The following is a 25,007-nucleotide window of genomic DNA, read 5'->3' as shown; positions in this document are numbered from 1 at the left end:
AAAATGTTTAAATTGCAAGTGCCTAAGACTGTTGTGAATTTATTCTCTGTTGGTAGATCGGTCAGAAACTTACAATTTGTGATTCCAAGGATGACACCGATTTTGGAAAAGATTTTTTTTGTAAGAATTGCGCGTGTGTTTAATGTCCTACCGCCTGAGCTTAAAACGTTTAGTTTTTCTTCCTGTACTTTTAAGAGGAAGTTTGTTGCTTATGTTCGAGCTAATGAAATTCAAATTTAACTGTGTTTTTATTTTTTTCTTTACGTTGCAAAACTGGGATTTTAAAGTTAACATTTTTATTGCGTTGTAATGTTAGGGAAATCGTATAAGTCTGAATTGTTTCAATTTTCATTAATGAATATTGTGAGTAGTTTAAGTGAAATACTGGGATTATATCCCCTTTTCATTTTTGCTAATATTTAATAATTTTCAATGCAATTTACTCTTATTATATTTTTAAATTTTATTATTTATTTTACTATTAAGTTTCATTATTTTCAATTCAATTTATTAGTAGCATATTTCTAAATTTTATTTTTTATTATATTATAAAGTTTTTTGATCTCAGAGTAGTATAATTTCTGTTGTTTTGTGTAACTAGATGGCAAAATGTGCTTTGTTACTATAACGTTAAATAAATAAATAAATAAAATAAATAAATAAAATTTACATATGAGTTGCCAAATCATTTTGATAGATGAAAATTTTCATAGTGGTCACACTATGTGTACATCATTCGCAGGTAGAAAGTTTGACATCTCATACGACATTGATAGATGGTGTAAACAGCCCTTAAGCTGGATGTGTTTTCAGCTTAAATTAATTATGACAAAGTACAAAATTTAAAAAATATAGGGTTTTTTTAGAAAAACTGCAAAACATGAATGAAAAGTAAACGGTTCAACGAATAGTATACATTCAAAGCATAGCAATTTTTCTATTCTCTTTCATTGCAGTTACATTTTTTGCCCATTGTTTCAAATTCGCATACAAATCTAGAAACAAAAGTCAAATACCTGCCTGAAAGCCTGTATACACAAATATTGTTTTGACATGTCTCTCTCTCATTAATTTTGTAAATAGAAAGATATAAAAATGTACAGAATCTACCAAAATGTTCAGTATTAATGGAGAATATGAATGAAAAGTGTGCAATTAAATGCAAAATATACATTCGCAGGAAAGGTTAATGTTTTTCCTGCTGATTTAATATACGTTACACGTGTTATGGGTACTTTGCACGATATGTTTTTTACATATGAGTTGTCACTTTGCAATACCGTTTGTATGGGTGAAGTGACAACTCATATGTAAAAAACATATCGTGTAAAGTATCCATTATGTGTTAAAATTCTCATGAAAAATAAATTACGAATGGTGTCGTGGAAACGGGCTAATACGTATTCTGAGAGGCGAACAACGTACTTCAAACGCTCGTGTGAACATTACATAAGGTTTAATAGTTGATTCATTAGATCCCTACGACTGGTAACTAACGCCGTTATTCATTCAAGCATATCGGCTTTGTTTTCGCATTCTTCAGTTCTTGATTACATTTTGTTTAGCGTTTTAGTTTTTATTTTATTAAATTTATTTATTTTTGTAGTTGTTTTAATCAATAGAAATGTGTGAAATCAAAAGATAAACAACGGCTGCATTGGAATACATACAAATCGAATGAATACTGATAATATTTTATTGGAAAATATTGGGTGAAAAAATAGTTTGCATCTCGGTAATCAATTTACGAGAGAAGAAAAATCGAAAAAATCAAAATCCGCCTTCTAGAAACGCGTTTTCTGTGTGCCAGCATTGTCGTTCGTCGTGGTTGTTGTTGTGGTCTTAAAGTTATCTCGGGACGTTGTTGTGTGGTGGTGTTTAACTTGTGGCTGGCTTCAATGTTTTCATGTGTTTGTTGTTGGTGGATTTATTTGTTGGCCAAAACAAACCTAGCGTAAGCCGACTTTTTTCCTATATTGTTGTTTTTGTATTATTCTCGTCGTCCGTTGTCGTCACTAGAGGAGCAAGCCCAACTAAGCTACATCAATACAGCTACTGGGGAGAAAAACAGGATCAAGATTAGTGTGACCGCAGAAAAATCAATTTCAAGTTTACGTCTCCAACTATTGCAACTCACCTGTGCATACACACATCTTCATAAGCCAAAATACCGCAAACCTAGAGTGGAAAAGTTGCACTCTATCTTTTGCTGTTTGTTTGTATTCTTGAGACATGATTTGTCGCATCAACGTTTACTTTGCCAAGAAGCTAGACTAAAGCAAAAACATTAAATATTGTTCATTTGCTATTGGCAATCTTCTGAGCAAGGAAAAAAGTGGAAAGTGATTTAACAAAGATTCGCATAAGCAGTAAAAGCATTATTCAGAGTATCGACAAACTCTATTCCTATGTGTGAAAAAAGTCTCAAACCAAAAAACAACATTAAGCAATCAAACGCTAACATCATTAGCTGCTTCACCTTTGACGTTTGCCTTTGCCTCACTCATCGTTCATTGTCTTCGTTTTCTTCATTGCCGTTCGCACACAATTAAGTAGATTTGGTTGGTTTTCTACACACTCTCTCTTGGCTTGGTACTTTGTCATCATTGCAAGCAAGCATCATTATCACCACCATCACCAGCCAACGCTTGTACTACCAATATGTTGCGATTCTTAAGTCGACGTAAAGCTCGTAATAATTATGTGGAAACTGCTAGTGCAGATAATGCAAATGATCGTACCGATGGACGAGGAGGAGTTGGCGGTGCTAATTCCTCGCAGATTAAACCGCAAAGAATACCGGTCAATAAGAACAAAATCGATTGTCGAGTTATACTTTTGGATAACACTGATCTGTCTATTGAATTGTCGGTAAGTGAAAACAATTGGTGGTGCATGAATTACGTGATATTGAATAAATTCCAAGTATTTGGCTAAGCTGGGAAAAGTTGTAACGAATATCTGACGCCCCCTTTTTACATATAACTATACAAAGTGATGAAAATTAAAACCATAGAATGTTAATAACGAGCATAACAGTGATTTTTTTCATTTTTGTTGTTGTGAATATACAACACGTATATCCTCTCCTTTTGTCGTTAAAAAGTAAAATGATTGTATGTTGAAAGACGGGGAATAGATCAATGCAGAACACGGAACATACAGAATGTAACGTCAATGATACAATTTGGCATCACACGTCGAATTTGCTTGCAAAGGGAAGTTCATTAAAATATTTTTTGACATTTTGGTTGCAAATTCGGCCTAAAGTCCACATTTCCCGAGATATGGGTGCTGACATTTTTGTCTTGAGATACGTTTATTTGGCCATTGAGGCTTTGTAGCATGTATGAATTTTGAAATAAATAAATAAATATTGGTTTTAAAGCTTATGGAGAGTTGCTGAAGGCCGGCTACTTAAGAAAGTTTCGAAAAAAAGTTTCAATCGTGTAACTTTAAAAGAAGATATTATTATTTATTGGTGGCATTGAAAAGTACCCCTCGTGAGCTTTAACACGAGTCCCATATTGCATAGGTTTTAGTAAAAATGGTGATAAAAGTAAAAAAGTCAAGACCCATATCTCGGGAGTGTGGACTTCACCACAGAAACTTATATATCATTGTGATCAGAGTCGCAAGGGCTACCTATGGTAAAAATTTCAGTTCGATCCGAGAGGTGCACATAAACAACGTATTGGTGTTAATGTACAACATTTCCGAAATGTAAAGACCCATACCTCGGGGAAGCATGGACTTCCTCCCGGAAAACTATACATCGTTGTGATCAGGGTCCCTATGGGAAAATTTTCAGACCGATCCGAGATGTGCCCTAAAACGACACTTGTTCCTAATAACGGTGTCTTTTAAGTTATAATTTGTAATCAAAATTTACTGAATGTAGTCTCATTACTCAAACTTTATTTTTTTTTATTTATTTTCTTTGTAAAAAGTCAATAGGCATTTGAATAATTAAAATCTTGCTAAAGGTCACTGAGGAAGTTTGTTCAGTAACATTTAGCAAGAAAAAGGCACACCAATTATAGAACATTTGTTTAGACGTCTCTCATTGGCATGAACTGGACGGATAAAATTACCATGCTAATATACCTTGACACATAAATTCTATAGATTTAATTGTCAAACTGTCACCAGTTTGGCATTTGCATAACATGGAATACAGATCATCAACTTGCCTTAGTAAAAAACAGCACTAAATATTTTGGTGTCGCAAGACTGCACAAGATATTCATTCATATTTACAAGTGTATTTCCCACAAAACATCTTCACCAACCAGGAAGTTCGAATAATTTTGCTTTGCCCAGACCTTGTGTGACAAAAGCGCAAATTGTTAGCAATCTCTGTATCTTATTTGGAGAACGTTATCAATTTGCAAAATTATTTTTTATGTTAAGAAACTTGTACAATTTCTTAACGCCTACGCCTGCTTTATTACCTATACGTTAACTTATCAATACTCATGTGCTTACGCATAAACACTTCTTTTAATATTTAACAAACCGTTTTTTTTTTTTGTTTTCAGAAAAAAGCAATGGGCAACTTTTTATATGAGCAGGTATTCTACAATTTGGACATCATTGAGAAAGACTATTTTGGTTTGCAGTTTATGGATGCCAATCATGTTAAACATTGGTTAGATCCTACAAAGCCAATTAAGAAACAAGTCAAAAGTAAGTTATTTGGTTTTGATGAATATTTCAATACCTTAATTTTGTATTTGCCTGAATATTTTTTAGTTGGTCCACCGTATACCTTCCGTTTGAGAGTGAAATTCTATTCCTCCGAACCCAATACTTTGCGTGAAGAGTTAACACGTTACTTATTTTTCCTACAATTAAAAAATGATTTGCTGGAAGGTCGTCTCGAATGTCCTGAGGATAAAGCCTCTGAACTGTGCGCTTTGGCATTGCAATGTAATTATTTTAAAATGCCAAGACTTGAAAAGTTGGAATTTCATTTGTTATTTACTTTTTAGCGGAATTGGGTGACTATGATGAACAAGTCCACACGGCAGCTACTGTTTCGGAATTTCGCTTTGTTCCTGATCAAACTGAAGAATTGGAAATTGCTATTTTGGAAGAATACAAAATGTGTCGTGGTCTTACCCCAGCGCAAGCGGAGTTGGCTTTTCTAAATAAAGCCAAATGGCTGGATATGTATGGTGTTGATATGCACACAGTTCTGGTAATTATATTTGCAAAACATTTCACATTCAATATACTGATGATTTGATTTTTGTTCTCATTCTAGGGAAAAGATGGATGTGAATATCATCTGGGTTTAACACCTACTGGTATATTAGTATTTGAACGTGATCAAAAAATTGGCCTTTTCTTTTGGCCAAAAATAAGCAAACTCGACTTTAAAAAGAAGAAGCTGACACTAATTGTAATTGAAGACGATGACGAGGGTCGTGAACAAGAACACACTTTTGTGTTTCGTTTGTATAACGAAAAAGCATGCAAACACTTATGGAAATGTGCAGTAGAACATCACACATTCTTCCGTTTAAGGGCACCCGTTAAGGGACCGTCCGCTCGTCAGAACTTCTTCCGCATGGGTTCACGTTTCCGTTATTCGGGTCGTACAGAATTTCAGGCTACAGTTCAGAGTCGAGCTAGACGTACCGTACAGTTTGAACGTAGACCGTCTCAAAGATTTGCCAGTCGTCAATCGCATCTGATGCGTGAACGTCAAAAAGCTTCGCAGGAGAATGCTGCTTCTGCATTGGCTTCTGTGAATGCCAGAGCTGCAGCCGCAGCGGCAGCAACAGCATCACCCTCAACACAACCTCCATTACCCTTGACACCAGACAATCTAAATGCAACCGTAGATTCCATTCTATCAACAGCCACAGTTGACAATCAACCAACCATGAACACTATAACACCTTCGCCTTCGATTCAAACGGTTATACACAACACTTCGGTATTTGATGATGCCATATGCGGAAGTTCTGTTCACTCCGGATCACAAAATAATGCCTGTGCATCATTAGGCCGAAATTCGATTAGATCGAATTCGAGTACTGATGACCCGGCATACAGCAAAATTGGATCATTGGGTAAAGCAGCTGGTTTAACTGTGAAGTAAGTTTGTGTTAAAACACTAGTTTAGATTGTCGCATTGGTGATTATTGTTTATATGTATTTAATTGCAGATTGGATCCCGAATGCTCTGGTGCTACAAATATTGCTCCTTATTCTCCGAATAATATCAAAAACTTTGAGGAAACAAATCCTTTCCGAACCAATATTTCACACAATGGATCATTTGGCAAAGCGTCTATACATTCGGGTTTAAGGTAAGTTGCTAGTTTATTTTGCTTATTGGTGTTTTTAGTAAATTGTGTTATATGTGTAATATGCATTTGTTAACAATATAAAGCTACACTAATATGAAATATAACAATATTAGATTAATGAACACTTATTAAGTATAGTTATTTCATTTAACAATTATTTCGTTTAATCACTAAATATGAGTAGATTTTAAACAAATAATATGTGCATAGTCAAACGGTTATGCATAGTGATGCCAAAGTAATGTAACTTGACTCATAATAAGCACCAAATCATTTGCCAATTTAAAACTTTACCTTCTGTACTAAGAAAAATATAATTTTGTCACAACATCTTGGCAAATGTTTAGTGTATCTAAAATTGTTAATTTGTTATATCAAAGTTGTTGTTTTGATGTATGCTCATACATATGTAATAATGTTGTAAAACCATTCATTATGTTTTATTTCATTGTGTGACGCCTTTTTACATTGTCTAATTATGATTTTAAAATGATGCATATTAATCATAAAAATGTTTTTTATGTTTCGTTTTTCTTTTTGTTTCATATTTTTGTGTATTTTTTATGTACAGCATTAAGAGTGGCTTGTCGGATAAAGATAAAGAGCTAGATTCATTACTAAAGTCCATTGTTAAAGACCCATCCCCATCAGTTTTAGCTACTGAAGCAATTAACGATGTTAACAGTATCAGGTAGAGTAATCCAATGGATAATATCGATCAGTTTTTAAATGTTCTTATAATTAATTTGACTTTTTTCTAATAAATAATGCTTATTGTGTTTTTTACAGAGTGACCATTAACAAAACATACGATATGGATCATAATACCGAAACATTGAAACGTCTCTCGAATTCGGAAAAACCTAACAATCAAGTGAAGTTGGCAAATGTTGGAGCAGGTGCTTTACCTCCGGGACATATTAAGTGTAATATCCTAAAAGGTAGGATTTGAAATGGGCATTTAACGCTAATTACAGAAGCTAGGTATAGGTAGAGTCATAGCTGACATAAAAACAACAGCAAAAATTTAAAATAGATATTGATTTACAAAGAATGTATAAGGATGTAAATCTGGGATGATTATTGTACAATAACCTCCCATACTTTGATCCTAGAACTTATTACACCATAGAAAGCGAACTGAATATGAAAAATTGAAAAGACATATCCCTTCCTAACACTACTTACGAAGAGATAGCATTGGCTTCATTCAATGGAATATATCTAGCTTTTGAAAAAATGTTTGCTACCATTGGCAGTGACTCTACATTTTCCAGCACTACACAAAATCTTCATCACCATAACAGCGAACATAACAAATGTTGAACTTAAGCGTGAATTTCGTTATTTATCTAATTCACAACGTAGTTCCAATCGCCCACATAGTTTGTGTGATTTCATATTTGGAACTAGAACAGTGAACTAGGAACTAGATTGTCCAGCTGTAAAGATTATATACATGAAATTTAAAAAAAAAACTCCATGTATTGGTAAATCGGCAAAGCTCATTGAAAAAGTAATCAGGACTTTTTCAAAGAGTTTTGTCGACTTTTTCAAATAGTTTTGCCGATTTACCAATACATGAAGTGTTGTTAAATTCCATGATCGTTAAATTCCATGATCGTCAATTCCACCGAAGGAATAAAGCCATTGGGTAATGGCAGTGAACTACAATAAAAGTGCAATTTTGGGGTAGTCAATGACGTTCTCACAAAAATGCAAATAAAAAAGTGGGAAGTCCAAAAAAGGCACAAAAACATTCAAAAGATCTTTGACCGATAAGATGTGTTTTTCGGTAAATATCAGTTTTGTGAAAATCATAAGCTGAATCATATCAATTCGTTGTCTAGTTCGAGATGTGTGCGTCTTACCCTAAATAAAAACTTTAAACATTTCAACATTATAAAGGGGAAAGTCGTGCGATTCTCCAAATATTTTTCCTTACCGGCAAAATCGGTAGAAATTGAAACGCAAAATCTTGAATAAAAACATATAATAGCAACATTATTGCTGTCTTAAGTCTTAATCATAGCTTTATTTTGATCGTTAACTTTCCGAAAATAATCCGTGAAGAAGGTTTGCCTTGTTGGGGTTTATGGGATTACCAAAGAAAAACTTCTAATGGAGATTGTTTCTTTGGTCACTCTTATGGGAATTTCGAGGCGACGATTAATGTTTGGGTATAAAAAGTTTTTTTTATTAAAGAAATAAAAAAAAAAATGTGGCGAGGATCGAAACTATAGCCTTTCCTGCCTTACCCCTTGGTTAATCCCAAGGTCAGACTATTTTGAGAAAACAAACTTGCAACGCTATCCCAATAAAAACGCCACCAATGTTCTGATCGGTAAATATAACAATTATGGACGCCTAATTAAAGAATTGCACTACTGATCATGTTTTTATATTGGAACATTTATGATTTAACAGGTCTCGATGTGTTTTATGTACTTAATTTTTTCATATTTTGGTAACAAAGCCTTTAACACCACCTATGTTACTTAAAATTGCCTAGACTACTCTAGTTGGACTAAAGCATACAATTAAATAAAATACTATGAAAAAAATAAAATATAACAAACTATTTGTATTTCATCCTTTAACTATAAATTATGTTTATTTGTTTCCTTCCTTTTACCAGCTCGTGTCGAAGAAGAGCTTGGAGCTAACACAAATGCTAAACTAACAAATCAGATGTTTGTGCCAGCAGCTACATCGATGAGCAGTAACAACAACAACATCAATTGTAATAGCAATCTTACGAACAATATTATCCACCACAGCGAAGGACCGGACTCACTCAATGCCACCTACATTTCAGTTGTAAGTACAACATTCTAAATCGAATTGGGTTTATTCTATGTACGTATGTATGTATATGCAAACAGTTTGTATGTACCAAAGCAAGTTAGCAAGCTAATGGCTCAATATGCCAGTCATTTATTGCTCCACATAACTATACTATTTGGTATGTGTGTGTGCGCAGGCGAATGTGTTACGTACTTTATGTTAATGTTTTGCTTTTGTTTTGTTTGCCTATTTTATTGCCAAGCACTTTCATTTTATTTACATTGCTATTTTTGTGTTTTTGTTTTATTTATTTTTTTCATATTTTGCGTTGTTTTTTATCTCAAAATTATAACGTTGAATGCTTGTGTGGCTTGTGTGTTATGTGTGCCATAACTTCAAAATCGCCTAATAATAAACACCATCTACAAGGGGGGCGATAAACTGACTTTGAGCATAACGGAACAGAAGCCTACCACTGCCGTGAATTCTGGTAATAATTTATTTGGTTTTCCTGGCACCACGAGCACATGTTCTAGTAGTAATGGCCAAAATACGTCAACTACCACCACACCAACATCTCCATTTGCTAATGCCACCTTTATATCAGAATTCAACACCAGCACTCATCAGCCATCATCAACCACCACTTCTCCACCAAATTCTCTAACCATTATGAATACCACCATACCATCGTCGTCCAATCATAACAACAACAATAATATAAGTAACACTACCACCAACAACAACAGTAGCACTGGCTCATCTACAAGCACCATCACGAATAATAGTTTGTCCAATGCATCTGTTATTGGCACGTCCAGTAGCAATGCAGAGACGGCAAGTGCATCGACATCATCGCAAACAAAATGCACAACTCCCACACTAACGTCAACAACGGCGGAAATGTTAATAAATGAGATATTCATTAATAATATTATCAATAATAATGTAAAAGCCAGTACTGAGATGAACAACAGCAGCGTCAAACAAACCAATGGCCTTAGCGAAGTCGATTCTTCGGCTACATCCTTGTCTCGGACGACTACTAATAATCCCACTCCATCGGTGGGCACCCTATTGTTTTCTACTTTAAGCGAACAGGAACGTCAGCAGAAACAACGTGATGCCATAAATAAACAGAATTCAATGTATGCTCAAAAGGCGAATGAAAAGCCCGAAAGTATTCCAGATATTAAGGTTTGTTTTGCATTTCTTTTTATTTTTTTTGTAAATTCATGATTTGCTTTATTGTTTTTTGCATATGTGTTTCAGTGTGTGTTGTGATATGTTTTAGTCATTGTCCTGTGCTATTTGCAATATATTTGCTTTGCTTTTATTTGAACAAATTTATATGGTGTCTTTAAATAAAAGTACACATACCCATCTCTATGTGATACAAATCCAATCGTTTCGATTTTATACCTCGCCAAAATTAAAAGAAAAAAATTATAAATTTACACTAACTACTAGAGTCCATTATTGTTTATAGGATTCCACTGCGTGTAGTTTGAATAAATAGATACTTTTCTTGTTTAGTAAAGGGGTATAAAGCAGGTCAAATTAACCCTATTTGAAAAGTTACTCGCAACGTGTCGTAGTCTCAATATTTAATAGAACTATTATAATATAATAATTCGAACGAATAGGAATTTGAATCGCCTTAGAGGTACAGGCCATTAGAATATATATCATATATCTAGGTATAATATTTTAAATTAATTATAATTTTTAAAATAAATATTCTATGGACTATTTCCGTTTTAATTAGATATTTTTGAAATTTTGGAACTATAAATGAATTTCGAATTTCAGCAAGTAAAATAAACAAACATTTCTAAAAATGACCATTTCGGGACGGCCCCTCACAACTACAAAAAAATAGAACATTTAGTTATTTATTTAAAAGGATTCTAGCTTTTGGCATGTGAAATGTTTGTAACATAAAAAAATTAGAGATAAACTGTCTTCATAAAGTATACTTTGTACTTATGAGTGGAATGAAAACACTCTTTCATCGGTGAAATGTCTTTAAGATTTTTTATATTACTAATATCTTTCTATTCATGTTTCTTTTTATAGCCCTATACACAAAAACAGAATCACCACAATCACGTCATAACAACACAAAACGATGCTATGGTCTCACCTTGGTTGGTGTCCTCAGAAGTCGTATCGGCGCCCAAAAACAAAGAACCAACGATCATCAGAAAATCTGTTATTACAACACAGTTGTAAGGCGAATATTAATGTAGTTTTCCGTTCATTAACATTATGTTTTTGGATTCTATAAGTATAATTAACTATTTATTTTTTTACTTAAACAAAAAGTGATCTTTTTTGAACATAATTTGTGTTAGGATTTTAATTTGCATCATGGAAACAAAGTGAGAAACTACTACAGCTGAGAAAAGATTTCGAAAGACAATGATGATTTTTTTTAGATTGCTAGGATAACTTTGAAAAAGTTACTTAGTTTATAAGTGCCTTAAATGCAACTATTATTATACTACATTCAAAACAAAACTACTTAAAATAAGTACTTAATTAAAACGTCCGACTTACATTCCAAAATCTAAACAATTTATTTACATGGACCATCGTTAGTAAAGGCATTTATTTTATTATGTACGTGTATCCTGAATTTACTTACATTTATCTAATTGTGTCTATTTAAAAAAACCACAACATTCCAATTTTTGAATGTAATTTTGATTCCTTCCATTATTGTGTATTTGTATTTTTTTCTATAATTTATATAAGTAGATAATGTCTTCTTGCATATTATTTTATTATTTGTTAGCATTTCGTGTGTCTTATTGTATTTTACATATACTTACATATCGACATATAATGCATGTTTTACCATGTAATAACTCATCCGTATACATACATTGCAATGTATTGAGTTTTGACCCTTAAAAGTATTATTATAACTGAAAGCAATCAACGAAGATAAAAGCATATAAAAACAATCAAATTGAAACAATGGCAATTAAATTCAATACAATAAACAACAACAACAACGATATTTTACATAAGCCTATATATATTTAGATATATAATTATTATAAAACTTATATACAAACATATTTAAATAAATAAACATTCCCCATATACAGCAAAACTATTTTTTTTTTCGTTCATTTTGTTAGGTAACACGGTTAGAACACGAACATCACTTAAAGGACAAGATGAGATTATTAGGTACTTAATAAGCCCACAAAAAAATATGATGATGTCCGCAAAACGGCTTTCAAAAAGGTTTCGTAGGAGGTAAATAAATAAATAAATAAATAAATAAATTTATCACAAAACTGTCCAATTTTAATCAAAGGGATTGGTAGTTTTCCTAAAAAGGAAGTCATGAGCATTTTTTTGCGCTGCTCAATCCTTAAGAACTTATTAGGAGGTACATGTGGTAAATGGTGATTAATTTTATCATTTATATTACACTGTGCAACACAGAAAATGCAAAACAACTTATAATGGACATTTTCTGAAAGTATATATTAAGACATCAAAAACCCTAGTTAGGTTTTGATTTATTAGATCGGGTTTGGATTTTACAGCAACAATATTCATAGCAATCATGAATACTCACGAAGGGAGCTTCTCACGAGTGAGTTGCAGCTCACTTCTCACGTCTCGACCTATCACAAATGACAAGGGAGGAGCGAAAAAAGTGAAGAAGGGTTCACAAGTTGGAAAATTGAAAATAGTGCCGCATTTTGTGAACCCTTGCAATATCTAAATAATCGTAATTTTTTATAAAACACTACTATATTTTAAATTAAATTAATATTTCTAAAACAAAAAATACTTTTTATCAACAATCCACTTTAAAAATACCTGGTAATTGATAAAAAATTGCTAAATGTTTGACATGTGGCAGCATCTGTAACAGCTGTTTTTTGTTTTGACAAATATGTAAAAATTGTTTTTTTATTTCTGCAATTTGCAAAAAGTGATCAAACATCGTTTAAAGGTCATTAAATGGCAAAAAGAAATGAAAATGTTTAATATTGCATTATGGATGATGGCCGAAACGACAAACGCTGATGAATACAAAGAAAATCAAGCAAAATTTTGTGGAAGTTGTTCCATGTGATGCCAATATCTCACTGGATCTTTTGTATAGTTCAAATTAGGGTGTCCAAAACCGAAACCGGTTACCCGGTTTTGAGTTACAAAACCGAAACCGGTTTTCGCCAAAAACGTCATTTTCGGTTAACCGAAAAAACCGGTTATTTGTGTCGGTTAACCGAAAAAACCGGTTATTTGTGTCGGTTAACCGGTTTTAAAAAATTAGTAAAATTTTTAATATTTCATTGCAATTGTATTCTTGGAGGTAAACTAAACTTAACTAACACAAGGTACTGCAAAGTTTTACATGCCAGATACCTTTAAATTTGAAAAATATTTTGTATAAAATGTAGAGTTGTGTCAGTTTAGTTCAATACGCAGTTCCAATGGTACACACTATTTGTATGAGAAATCTGCGTATACGTGACATCACACGTTAATTGTTATGAAGTTACTCATACATTTTGGAGCTAATGCAGTGAACTAGGAACTAGAGCTATAGTAGTTACAATTTAAAACGAATGTTTGGTCCAACTTAGTCATTATTCAAATAACCGCCGAGTTTTCAGGCATTTCACGATAATTTAAGTTTGGCAAAGCAAGACGAAGAATCCGAACTTAATAAAATGTAAACTTTATTCTTTTGGTACACAATTTGTAAGGACTTTTACTATCCTTAGGGCAGAATTTCGATCTTATTTTTGCTGTCCCCACTTCGAGGTTTATTGTCAAATAATAAGGATATTATGAGATAATTATATAATAACGAAGTCGTTATACTTAATTTACCCCTTGCCGCACATTTTTAATCAAATATATATCAATTATAAGCACATTTGTACCTATTTAACAAAACCGGTTAACCGGTTTTGAACATTTTTGAAAACCGAAAACCGGTTTTTGAAAAAATAGAAAATTTCGGTTAACCGAAAACCGTTTTGTTCGGGAAAACCGGTTTTTTGGACACCCTAGTTCAAATGAAGTTGTGAATGATCCCATTTTTAGCATTTGATGGAATCATTTCACCAGCATTAGGACCAATTTTATGAATGCTAAGTACAATTCAATTAAATCCCTTTCTTCAACATTTAAACCAATTTCATAATGTTATCTTTCTTTTTGTTATGTTTTTATTTATAATATTTTTATATTTAACTTTATGAATTTAATCCTTCATATTTTGACTCCTTTGATGCCATCCAAAATGATTTGGATCTTTTGGTGGGTAACGGTCTTGTAAAAAGAATGGGCGAAGGTGGTAAAAAGGTGACATTTCACTTGCACTCATGCTTAAATAGCATCTTTGGCATCGAATATTTTGCTGGGAACCTTAGCGAACAAAGAACAATTCAAAGGCACTTACGATATGTCACTCGAGTTGCCGCAAAGTTTGTAAGTACCTACATGCATATGTACATTAATATGCACATTGTTCTATCGAGGAACAACAATTGCAGAAAGGGGTTGCTCCTGATTGGGTCCTCTCCCATTCTTGTTGCCATCCTATGATTCTGAACCGCTTCCCATATCTGAAAAATATTGGCCAACTTAAACTCCGCCTCCAAATTACGCCAAACCCGATTGAGGTCTTCCTTGCTTCATTAAAACACGGATGAACATGTATAGTTGCCAAAAGAATTTCTAATTGTTTTTTATTTGTTACTTTCAACGTAAAACACAAATAAATGCAATTAATTATCATTACAAATTCAAAATATTCGTTTTCGTCGATTTTTTTCTATAAAAAATTTCCATATTTACATTTTTTTGTTCAACTCACCTTGAATTCTGTAGTGAGACAAAATTGCCTCACATTCTCACTTTTTTGACATTTATGATAGCTACTTTTCTCACGAACGTGAGTTTTGTTCTCCCTTATGATGTTTATAATAAGGGAGGAGGCAAGAGTGAGAAAACTCACGGTGAGATGATGTTTATGATTGGGCTGATTATATCCCTAAAGAAGTTGAACTTAAGTGTCGAACAGATGAACTAGGAACAACTGAATCTAGCGGACGAAAATCGACAAAATATATGAATGTCTACATAATTTCTGAAACTATGGTTAGTAGCGCATTGAATAATTAGTTCAACATTCCATATATGTATATATGTCTGGGATGACTCTTTCAGCATCTGTAATTCAGTATGGCAATGATTTTATGTTCATAAAATATTTAGTGAAAGTAAATCTGAAAATCACTACTGCTCTAGTAATAAATTTAGCTTCAAACAAATGTAATTAAAAAAACTTGCCTAATAAACATATCGTTTTAACACGTCCACAGGTAAAGGTAAATAAAATTAAACATTTTATTAAGAATAAAAACTTTTCAATATATATGAATTTATGGAAACAGAATACTTTTCATAATTATTGGTGTGTCTTTTTACTTACTAAATGTTGCTAAAACAAAATTTTCAGCAACTTTTCCTTTATACAACTGTCAAAATTTGAAACATTTATAATAATTATTACAAATTATCGAGTACGCAGACACACTTATTCACAGACTTATAGAAAATATGAGTACATAAATATGTCAACCAGCATTAGTTGTGTAAAACAAAAACATTACAATTTATGTGTAATATTCATTTAGGAAGTGTATACGGGTTTTTCATCTGGATAATTTAACTATGCAAATGTTTTTTTTTAATTCTAGAGTTTTGTGAGTAGGAGTATTGGGATTTAAGCTAATTTTATATTTGAATATATTAGACGAAAAACCGCTTATTTTGGCCGATAGCGCACCAAATCAGAAAACGTACTTTACCGGCGGAGTGGCGAGGATAATAAACTGAAGAAACAATGTAATTTATTTTATTTAATTTTCTCCACAAAAAACCAGCATACACCACATGCCAATTGCGGTGAAATGTAACGGATGTATGAAATGTCTTCACTATCTTATCCTTCAGATGTTGGGTAGTTCGGGGATATAATCATTGCTGCTGTCGCTAGTCGAAGTGAGAGGAAGATTTCATGTCAGAGGTAGCGGTTGATCCTTCTTTTCTCTTGACCTAAATCTACGTTTAAATGTCGCATTTTCTTCTACTATGGCTAGCTTTTAGGGGGATTACCAATCATAATCAAACCTTCAGATGTTCTAACAAATGAGCGTAATGGGTTTCGCCAAACCAACTTCAATGACCCCAGAGCCGAGATCTGTTTCATTTGCCAGATTTGCATACACCAGCTGTCAACATCGGTGAGATATTATGGATAATGTTATTCTTCTGCCCCAGAAAATCTCTCAGCGTACCACAAACTTCAACAGCAGAATCGTCATGGTTGGTCAATGTCATCTATTCTCTTGCATTGTTTGCCTGAAATTAGTTTGATTTGAGCTTTGAGACTCCGTCCAATAATGAAAACGCGAATATTTATCACCAGAAATAGTTTAATTGTCTTCTAAAGTATTTTCCAGCATGATTTATACAATTTTGTATGGCCACAGTTTTTTATTTATGTGCGGCAATAAAAATAAGTCATAGGGTGCCAAGTCAGGGCTGTACGGCGAACGACCCATCAATTCAACGTTTTGGTCCGTCAAAAAAGCTCTGCTTTGTGCCGATATGTCAGAGCTCGAATTGTCATGGCGCACAATGATTCGCGTTCTCTTGTTCGTTTTTCGAATTTCTTCGAAGACGTCAGCTGTACCACTCAAATTGACGCCACATGACCAGATTTGCCGAAGAATCAGACGAACATTTGCTTCAAAGTTCTTTTTCCTCGAACAACATTCTTTGGATTTGGCTCGGACAGGTTTTCTTGCAATTTTTTGCTAAAAATGTCAAACTTTCCAAAGAAAATGTCAAATAGAGCTTTTCTAGTAGCCATCATAGTATATAGTGACCACACAGTACAACAACAGATCTGTCCTTCATACATACACGCACACGGGAACTTTTCCAAAATTGTCAAATAATTTTGATACCAGTAACCATGAGGAAGGCATCGAAAAGGATGGGTCTAACTTCGAAACTGTTTAACCTCTACTATGATGACATTTGAGAAACGTTAAATTATGTATGTTATACACAAGTAAGAAAGTATGAGTCAGTCAGCTGTGCCGACAGATATATACCCTCAGCCTCGAACCTAAAGAAGTAAACACAATATTTTTGACATCTATAGTCTTTAAACTGCACTCTTTCCAAACTTTGTGTGGGAGGTTTCCGAAAGAGCCATTATGGACTTGCCGCAATGACAACCTGCTGAAAAAAATTAAAATATATCGACGAAACTGCACTTTTCACAAATTACTTCATATTTCAACCTGATACATGACTGGAGGAAATAATACGATATGCAAAGTTTGGACCAATCAAAAATTCACTGCGAGAGTCATCCCAGCAAAAAAAGTCCTCCCAAAATCATGGGTTTTGTAAGGGATTTTTGGCAGCCGTAACTACTCGCAAACCCCCTTTCTTCCCCATTATTTTTACAAGGGCATGTCGCACTCAGTTTGTAGTTATTTTATGACCACTAGAATAACTAGTTATTCTGTGGCCACTAGAAGTTGAAAAGTAAGTTGAAAAAATTATATTTTTAGAACAGTTGATGTACAGATTTTTTTTTATTTCATCACACTTCTTACTTTTATTTTACTTTATTTTATTTCGCTCGCTGTGCGAGTTGAACACACGAACCCTCTGATTTCTAGCCAAAGACACTACATACTATGCCACGCACACGAACATTAAGGGATGCTTAAGAACTTAAATGTGCAGCGCACATGTGCACCACGAATTGTTATTTTTTAATTAAAAAAAACTCGTGCCGACAGTGAGCGTTGAACACACAACCCTAGGATTTATAGTCGGACACACACTCACTGTGCCACCGTCCTCATTACTTAGTGAGGAGCAAAGTAAGTAGGTTTGCCTTGTAATTTTTTTAAGAAGTATCCCATTACTTTTCAGATTACTTGTAATGGGAAAAGAAGGTTGTTTACATTACTTTGTAATGGGTTACGTAATGACTAATGGATCCGAATTTTTGCTGGGATCTTGCGGATTTGCCACATTAGTTGGCGCCGTCAGGGTTTCTTGGAGTTATTAGGTCATTATCTCATGAAGTATGAAAATTCTACTGTCGTAAACTTCATTTTTTCCGAATTTTGTGGGGGTGGGTACTGTGGATCGCATTGTCCATATTCAAACCCAATCAATACCTAGAAGGAATAATATGATGTGCAGTGTTTGGACAAAATCGATTGCTCCCATCGAGAGTTATAGTTCACATGAATTTGCAGAATAATGTTGAACTTTTGTTGTGGGGGTTACACGTTGGAGTGGACTGATATGACCAATCATCGAACTTAAACATAGTTTGGGCAAAATATTACGAAGTTATTTTTTTATTTATTTATTTGCTTTGTAATTGAAGCCAATTTATAATTTTGGGGCCAATTTAAATAATTACAAATAGACAGCCAAAATTGTTAACTACTCTAAAAACAATATTTTATATGTAATTTATCTTAATTCTAGAAAATGGAGAGCTAATTATTTGATTACTATTATATACTTGCATTTGTTGAAAGTTATTCATTACATCATAGCTACTCCAATTTGTTTCGAATCGGTTGATCCGTTCGAGAGTTATCGTGCGCACCAGCCAGACAGACGGACGGACATGTGTAAATCGATTCCAAACTGTCTGAAACGAATTTCGTCCGAACATACTTGTGGTCTAAATCCATTATTTCGATGAGGCACATTTTTCATAGCATTCAGTAGTGTTTATACCCTCTTTTGCCTAAAGGCTGACGGTATAAAAATACAACATTCATCCGCGTGAGAAAAATGCAAATATTCGCACAAATTCTACGGTCACTGGCTACATACATACATTGCCATTAAATGTCCAGGTTTACGGTAAAACAATTCCCACAACTAACTAACCCAAGATACTTAGGCCACAACGAAAGCTGAAAAATAGGAAGAAGATCCTCCATCAAGCCCCTGATAGCCAGAACTGGGTATTCCTATAAATAAACCTTGTTGACCTCTTATAAGGCCGATCATTGGTATTTTTCCGCTATTTAAATGCAACGCAATGACTTGTCAGATAGTCTCTAAGAGAAATGCAACTGGGTGGCACATGAGTAGAATAAGATTCTTTCCATCAGCATTATAACAAATTTTCTTTGCAGTACGAACTAAGAAACGATCTCCATTCCTCTCTGTTTGTATCTTTAATTTCCCAATCTGGCATATGGAGTTTTCTGATGTCGTATTTCACTTGTTCGCTCCATCGCACTATAGGTCAAACGGTCCATTTTATTATCCAAAAGTCTTAAAGTTAAAACAAGTATTTGGTTTAAGTTAATATAGCGTTTTTAAATTCAGGGAGAAAAATGGAACAACGTGGGCCAAAAAATTAACCCTTTATGGACCAAATACACAACTGGTACCTTAAACCTTTGGGGGCAAAAAACTGGAAGGTCTGTTATTTGTCTACAGAATTGAAGGCATCGACATCCGATAAGTTCAGAAGCTTTTTTGTAGTGTTTCGTTTTAGTTTTAATGTGCATATGCCTTAAAATTATTACCTTGAAAATCCCACAATATGATTTGACATATTTTGACTATAACTGTATATATTTATAAAAGATTTGTAAATAATTTGACTTAAGAACACAGCAGAATGCTGTACACTCCAATTTGGCTAACATTATTTGGTAAGAGGTTTAACCCTGACTTCAAAAAATCAATATTATGGTAACCTAAAAAAAGTTGTATAATTCTTGTCGAGCAAATTTACGCAAAATCACATAAACTTTTCTGCATTCGGCACGAGTTAATGAACCAATTTCAATTTTCACTTTCATTGCCGAACGTTGCCGAGACTTTAAAAGCGTACATAACCTCAAAATGTTCTACTTTCTTCGAAAATTCAAAGTTAACACCCATTTAATAACTATTTATACACATAAATGATGATAGGAGGGTATTTTTGATAAATAGATATCGAATACTTTCTAATAAAATCGTTACTTATGCTAATACTGTGATTTTGTTTCACCCTGAACGTATACAAGTAAACATATTTCGTTAACAAGTTTTTAAAGATATTTGGATAATACATATTTGGCAGCCTGCCATGTAACGGTATAATTTTTCATACAAAAACAAAATTTATTTTTATTATATTTGAAGTGTTTCTTACAAGAAAGTAACACAAAATAAGTGAAAATACAAAGTGCGAAATCTGACTTTTGGCCAGAAAAATGGGCTATTTGACCTATAGTACATCCTCTTGACCTTCCAGATCTGCGTGTGACGCCATGCGGCCCGCATTTATACGCCTTTTTGGCGGGTTCATCATCATATATTCTTACTGCATTGCATAGCCAACGCAATCGTTGTATTTCGATACGTTTAACTATACTGATGTCGTTGAATAGCAGATACAGTTCGTGGTTCATACGACGCCGATATTCATCGTCAACGCAGATTAGCCCGTAGATCTTTCGAAGAATTTTTCTCTCAAACACACAAACCACTGCGCAAGTACCCATACCATACAATAGCAACCATATAGTCCGGTCAAAATAGACATTGAAATAGCAAAAATTCCCACAAAGCTGAATTTTGGTGGAGAGCTAGGGTTTGCCATTAGAAGCGACGTCCTAAAAGTCCCCATCGATCCCATGTGTGCAAAAACATTTATTCGGGGTCAAAGGTCAAAATTTAAGGGTTTTTAGGTTTTCGGATTTATTTTTTGAAAACGGTTGATCTAATCAAAAAGTGACTAAAGTAAATATTGTAGACAGAAAAATTATCTACAAGTTTGACCCTTATAATTTTTTTCTTGGAAGGAACCATTCTTGAGATATAGCTGTTCTAAAAAACACATGATTTTTATGCACTTATAAGGGAAATATGCACATATTCAGACGAACCGGCTAAAATAAGCGAAGTAATTGGGTCTGTCCCCCCAAAAAATATATTTTCTTGAAGAGCGAAATTATAGCTATCTTCTAAAAAAAATTCCAACAAAATCGGAGCGTGTTTAGTGGAGTTATTCAATGTTAGAGTCATTTTATGCAAAAATAGCCCATTTAACCCACATGTATAATCGAAAGCCCAACGGGAACGACCCCAACGAAAACTCTCCGATTTTTTTCAAGTTTTGTCCGAAGGTAGGGTTTGTTGCGCTGATTACGGAAATGTATAATTTTCAACGGTTGCGAATCCGGTTCGCCGGTTATTAGACCCGAAAGGCCAAATTTAAAAACCGGGTTAAATCCGGTTCTACTGAACCGATTACTGCAAAGTGGACATCGTTTGAAAGCTTACGGAAGTATCTAACACATAGTGTCGTTACTTTAACCGGTTCGCCTCATAATGTACTTACGGGGCTAATTTTTTATTTGACCTTTAGATCGAGATATCTCGAAAACGGTAAGTCTTTTTTAAGAATTATAAAGACCAATCTTGTAGACAATTATTGATTCTACAACTTTTACTTTAGCGAGCTTTTGCTTAGTATTACCGTTTTTGAGAAAAATTAAAAAAACTGAATAATGCCTCCAAAAATGACCTTTGACCCCGAATAACTTGTTTTGCACACATGGGATCGATGGGGACTTTTAGGAAGTTGCTTCTAATGGCCAACCCTAGCTCTCCACCAAAATTCAGCTTTGTGGGAATTTTTGCTATTTCCCCCTTATACGAATGTCTATTTTGACCGGACTACATAGTAGTTCACAAATGATGTTGTTTGTTGTGTTTAGGTCGGTGTCGAGTTAGACGAAGTCTTGAACTACCTCAAAATTATAGGAACCAACGTCCACAGTTGGTCCGAGTTCTATGGAATCAACTTTATCTTGTCGCCGTTTGCCGCCAGACCCACTTTAGCAGATTCGCCGTCAACTTTTTTAAATGCATCAGTTACTTCTTTTACTGATCTCCCATGACGTCTATGATATCATCAGCATAAGCACGTAACATGTGGCTATTGGTGTAAATTGTGCCATTTCTTTTTACATCTGCATCTCGTATGTTGAATAGGGCACACGAAAGGCCGCCCCCTTGTCTGAAACTTTATTTGGTACTAAACTATTCGGAGAGGTTCTTTCGTATATTAACTGAGGAGGGTATCAGTTATATTCATCTTACAAGGCCGAATGAGCTTTGCGGGGATACATGGCTTGGAATACGGTCAAAGGTCGGAGACTGTCAAGGCTGATTTATAATCGACAAAAAGGTGGGAGGAAAGGCTTACAGAAGGTCGGCCATTCAGAGTACTGTTAACAACATTTGACAACAAACATAATAGATTTTACATTATTGTGATTTTAGTTTCTTTGTATTTTAAATCACAATAATGTTTTTGACATCAAACATAATTATCAGCTGGGCTTATTGGCCGACCTTATGTAAACCTTGGTGGTAGGTGTCGATTTGCATCTCTTGGGTCTTCTCCAGGATTTGCCGCAGCGTAAATATCTGGATTTGTCAGGTCTAAAGCCGCATTGGTATAACGCAATTATTCCGTTCGCCATAGGATTTGGTATTTAGCATAACATCCATGATACTATCTTGCAGGCAATATGGAGAGGACTTTTGTCCCTGTAGATGCAGAATACAATCTTATCTACTTTCTTGTGGACGGGACAAGGGATGTTCCGTTTCCGGGTACGCGTTATTTTCTGTCAGATGGTGCTAACTAGCTGATGCATACACCTTATCAGCGTGTCGCCTCTGTTTAGAACACTTTGGCTGGTAGGCCGTCAGCTACTGCTGCCTTTGGCGGCTTTTTCATCTAACATGTTTTATAAAACATTCGTCATTTAAGTTGTCTTTTCCACAGAATACCTGTCAAATAAATTACGTAAATTCCCAAAACACCTGTTTTAAATGTAAGCGTAAAATGCGTTTTATTATTCTTCAGCCGGTTTGTTGCTGTCTTTACCTCATCTTGGGGGGCGGTAAACATTCAATATCATTTTCTGGGATTGGATCTGTGGTATATCTTTGTCGTTTTCGCTAGTATTGGATACCAACAGTTTAGAAAAATGTTCTTTCCACATCCCGAGCACACTATCTGTATCAGTTACCAACTTACCTTGCTGGTCTCTAAAGGAGGATGTGCCTGTATCAAAGCCATCAGTTTTATGTTTCACTCTTTGGTAGAGTTTTCTCACTTCATTCTAGTTTCTGTACATCTCGATTTTTTTACACATCCGCTTTTCTATTTTTCCTGCGGAAAATACTTTTCTCCTCTCTTTTCTCCTTATACCACTGTCGTGCGTTACTCGTTTCTATTGAGTGTAGAATAGTCTACAATGTAGACTCTACAATGTAGACCATGGATAGGCAATGTGCGCTTACTGAGAGCAAGTGAGCGAAAACTTCAATGTAAAATGCATTGAAATGTATGCTCACTTGCTCTCAGTAAGCGCACATTGCCTATCCATGATCTACATGCGACATTTTTCTCTTCGGTAACAGCACGACACTTCTGGTCACACTGCGGATTCACAGATCATGGCCCTTAAAATGTTTGCGGGTCCGTCAACTTTTTTCCTTAATTTTTCATAATATTCTGATTTTTGGTGGGATAGGTTACTAGTCCAACTGTGCAATTTTTTTTCAATTTTTTATAAAAAAAATATGAGTATATCTTTGCATATAGTTTTTACAGAATTCGACTTCTTATCTCTGGAACCGTTAGTCAAAAAAATCTGAAAATATACTGAAATAAACAAAATCAAAATCACTTTTTGAAAAAGTGTCCGATTTCATTCAGAAATCCCCGTACACTTGCATACGGGCAAAATGTGTCTCATCGAAATAATGGTTTTAGACCCTATCATGTTTGGACGAAATCCGTTTCAGACAAGTTGGAGTCGATTTTGCACTGTTCGTCCGTTCGTATGTCTGGCTGACTGGATAGATAACTCTGGAACGGATTAACCTATTGGCTCTAAAGGCCTGCGTACATAAGCTGCTCTGCCTGATTGCCTTGCTTTCCTGCTTCATTTTTGACATAATAAAAATAAAAGAATAAAGAAGGCCGAGGAAATTTCGAACTGGGTTTCCCTTTTCTTTTTTATTCTTTTATCAGAAGTAAGCAAGGTAAGCAGGCAAGGCAGCTTATGTACGCAGGCCTTAAGATTCTTAGTTAGTTAAAATTCTTAGTTTTAGTTCGAAGATGAGCCATATCGGTCCACTCCTTCAGGTGCCTCCCCCGCAAAAGGTCGAAAATGATCAGAAAAATTGTTCGCACGATAACTCTTGAAGGGAGTAATCGATTTGGTCTATATTTTGCACATTGTGAAGTTTCTACCAGACATTCATGAGGTTCCAATATAGACTCTATTGGTCCATTCCTTCGGGTACCACCCACACCATATTTCGGAAAAGTTCAGTTTAGGACCTGCCTTCGAATCGCTTTGTTTGTTTAATAACAATTTGTATTCGCTGGTCCCATTACGACAGTACAAGTTTTATCAGGGGCAAATCCATACTTCCTGAGAAAATAGACCGAAAGGTGTAAAAAAATCCCCTATGGCGCCATGTATAGTGGTTGGAGCGCACGATAACTCTCGAACGGATTTGCCAATTCGGTCTAAAATTTAGCCATCGTAGTATTTGGTCCGAACTTAGTTTAATACCGAAGATGAGCCATATCGGTTCACTCCCTTGGTACTTCCTACACAAAAGTTCGAAAATGTTCGGAAAATTTGTGCGCACGATAACTCCTAAAGGCAGTGACGGGTTTGGTCCGTACTTTGCACATCTTAATATTTCTATGAGACAGGTATCTCCTACAGAAAATTTAGGAAAAATACA

The 25,007-nt window shown here is 34.5% G+C and overlaps 1 protein-coding gene across 5 annotated transcripts; it reads left to right on the top strand.

Moving 5' to 3' along the window:
* Positions 1-1,511: 1,511 nt before the first annotated feature.
* Positions 1,512-12,234, top strand: yrt (erythrocyte membrane protein band 4.1-like yurt). Of its 5 annotated transcripts, none has more exons than XM_073962827.1 (12): positions 1,516-2,871; positions 4,542-4,689; positions 4,756-4,932; positions 4,995-5,203; positions 5,270-6,108; positions 6,180-6,323; positions 6,895-7,014; positions 7,113-7,264; positions 8,962-9,143; positions 9,540-9,600; positions 10,066-10,307; positions 11,190-12,234. In XM_073962827.1, the coding sequence occupies exons 1-12, from the start codon at positions 2,662-2,664 to the stop codon at positions 11,343-11,345; spliced, it is 2,640 nt and encodes an 879-aa protein (XP_073818928.1). In that variant the 5' UTR covers positions 1,516-2,661; the 3' UTR covers positions 11,346-12,234. The 5 variants fall into 5 exon arrangements, with proteins under 5 accessions (XP_073818925.1, XP_073818929.1, XP_073818928.1 ...); XM_073962825.1 differs by having other exon boundaries at positions 1,526-1,954; positions 2,020-2,871; positions 9,540-10,307; XM_073962824.1 differs by having other exon boundaries at positions 1,512-2,871; positions 9,540-10,307.
* Positions 12,235-25,007: the final 12,773 nt, after the last annotated feature.

This window comes from Musca autumnalis, unplaced genomic scaffold, assembly GCF_047663935.1.
Source record: "Musca autumnalis isolate F117 unplaced genomic scaffold, ASM4766393v1 scaffold_1, whole genome shotgun sequence".
Taxonomy (NCBI): Eukaryota; Metazoa; Arthropoda; class Insecta; order Diptera; family Muscidae; genus Musca; species Musca autumnalis.
Note: the sequence above shows the minus strand (reverse complement) of the source record. Positions and strands in the feature narration are given on the sequence as shown.

What these genes read in the sequence shown, in the direction of transcription:
- yrt (XM_073962824.1), top strand. Translation starts at nt 2,662, where the DNA reads ATGTTGCGATTCTTAAGTCGACGTAAAGCTCGTAATAATTATGTGGAA. An exon ending in GCAGCTGGTTTAACTGTGAA is followed by an intron (nt 6,109 to 6,179) that starts GTAAGTTTGTGT and finishes ATTTAATTGCAG; the next exon opens with ATTGGATCCCGAATGCTCTG. An exon ending in AAAGTATTCCAGATATTAAG is followed by an intron (nt 10,308 to 11,189) that starts GTTTGTTTTGCA and finishes TTCTTTTTATAG; the next exon opens with CCCTATACACAAAAACAGAA.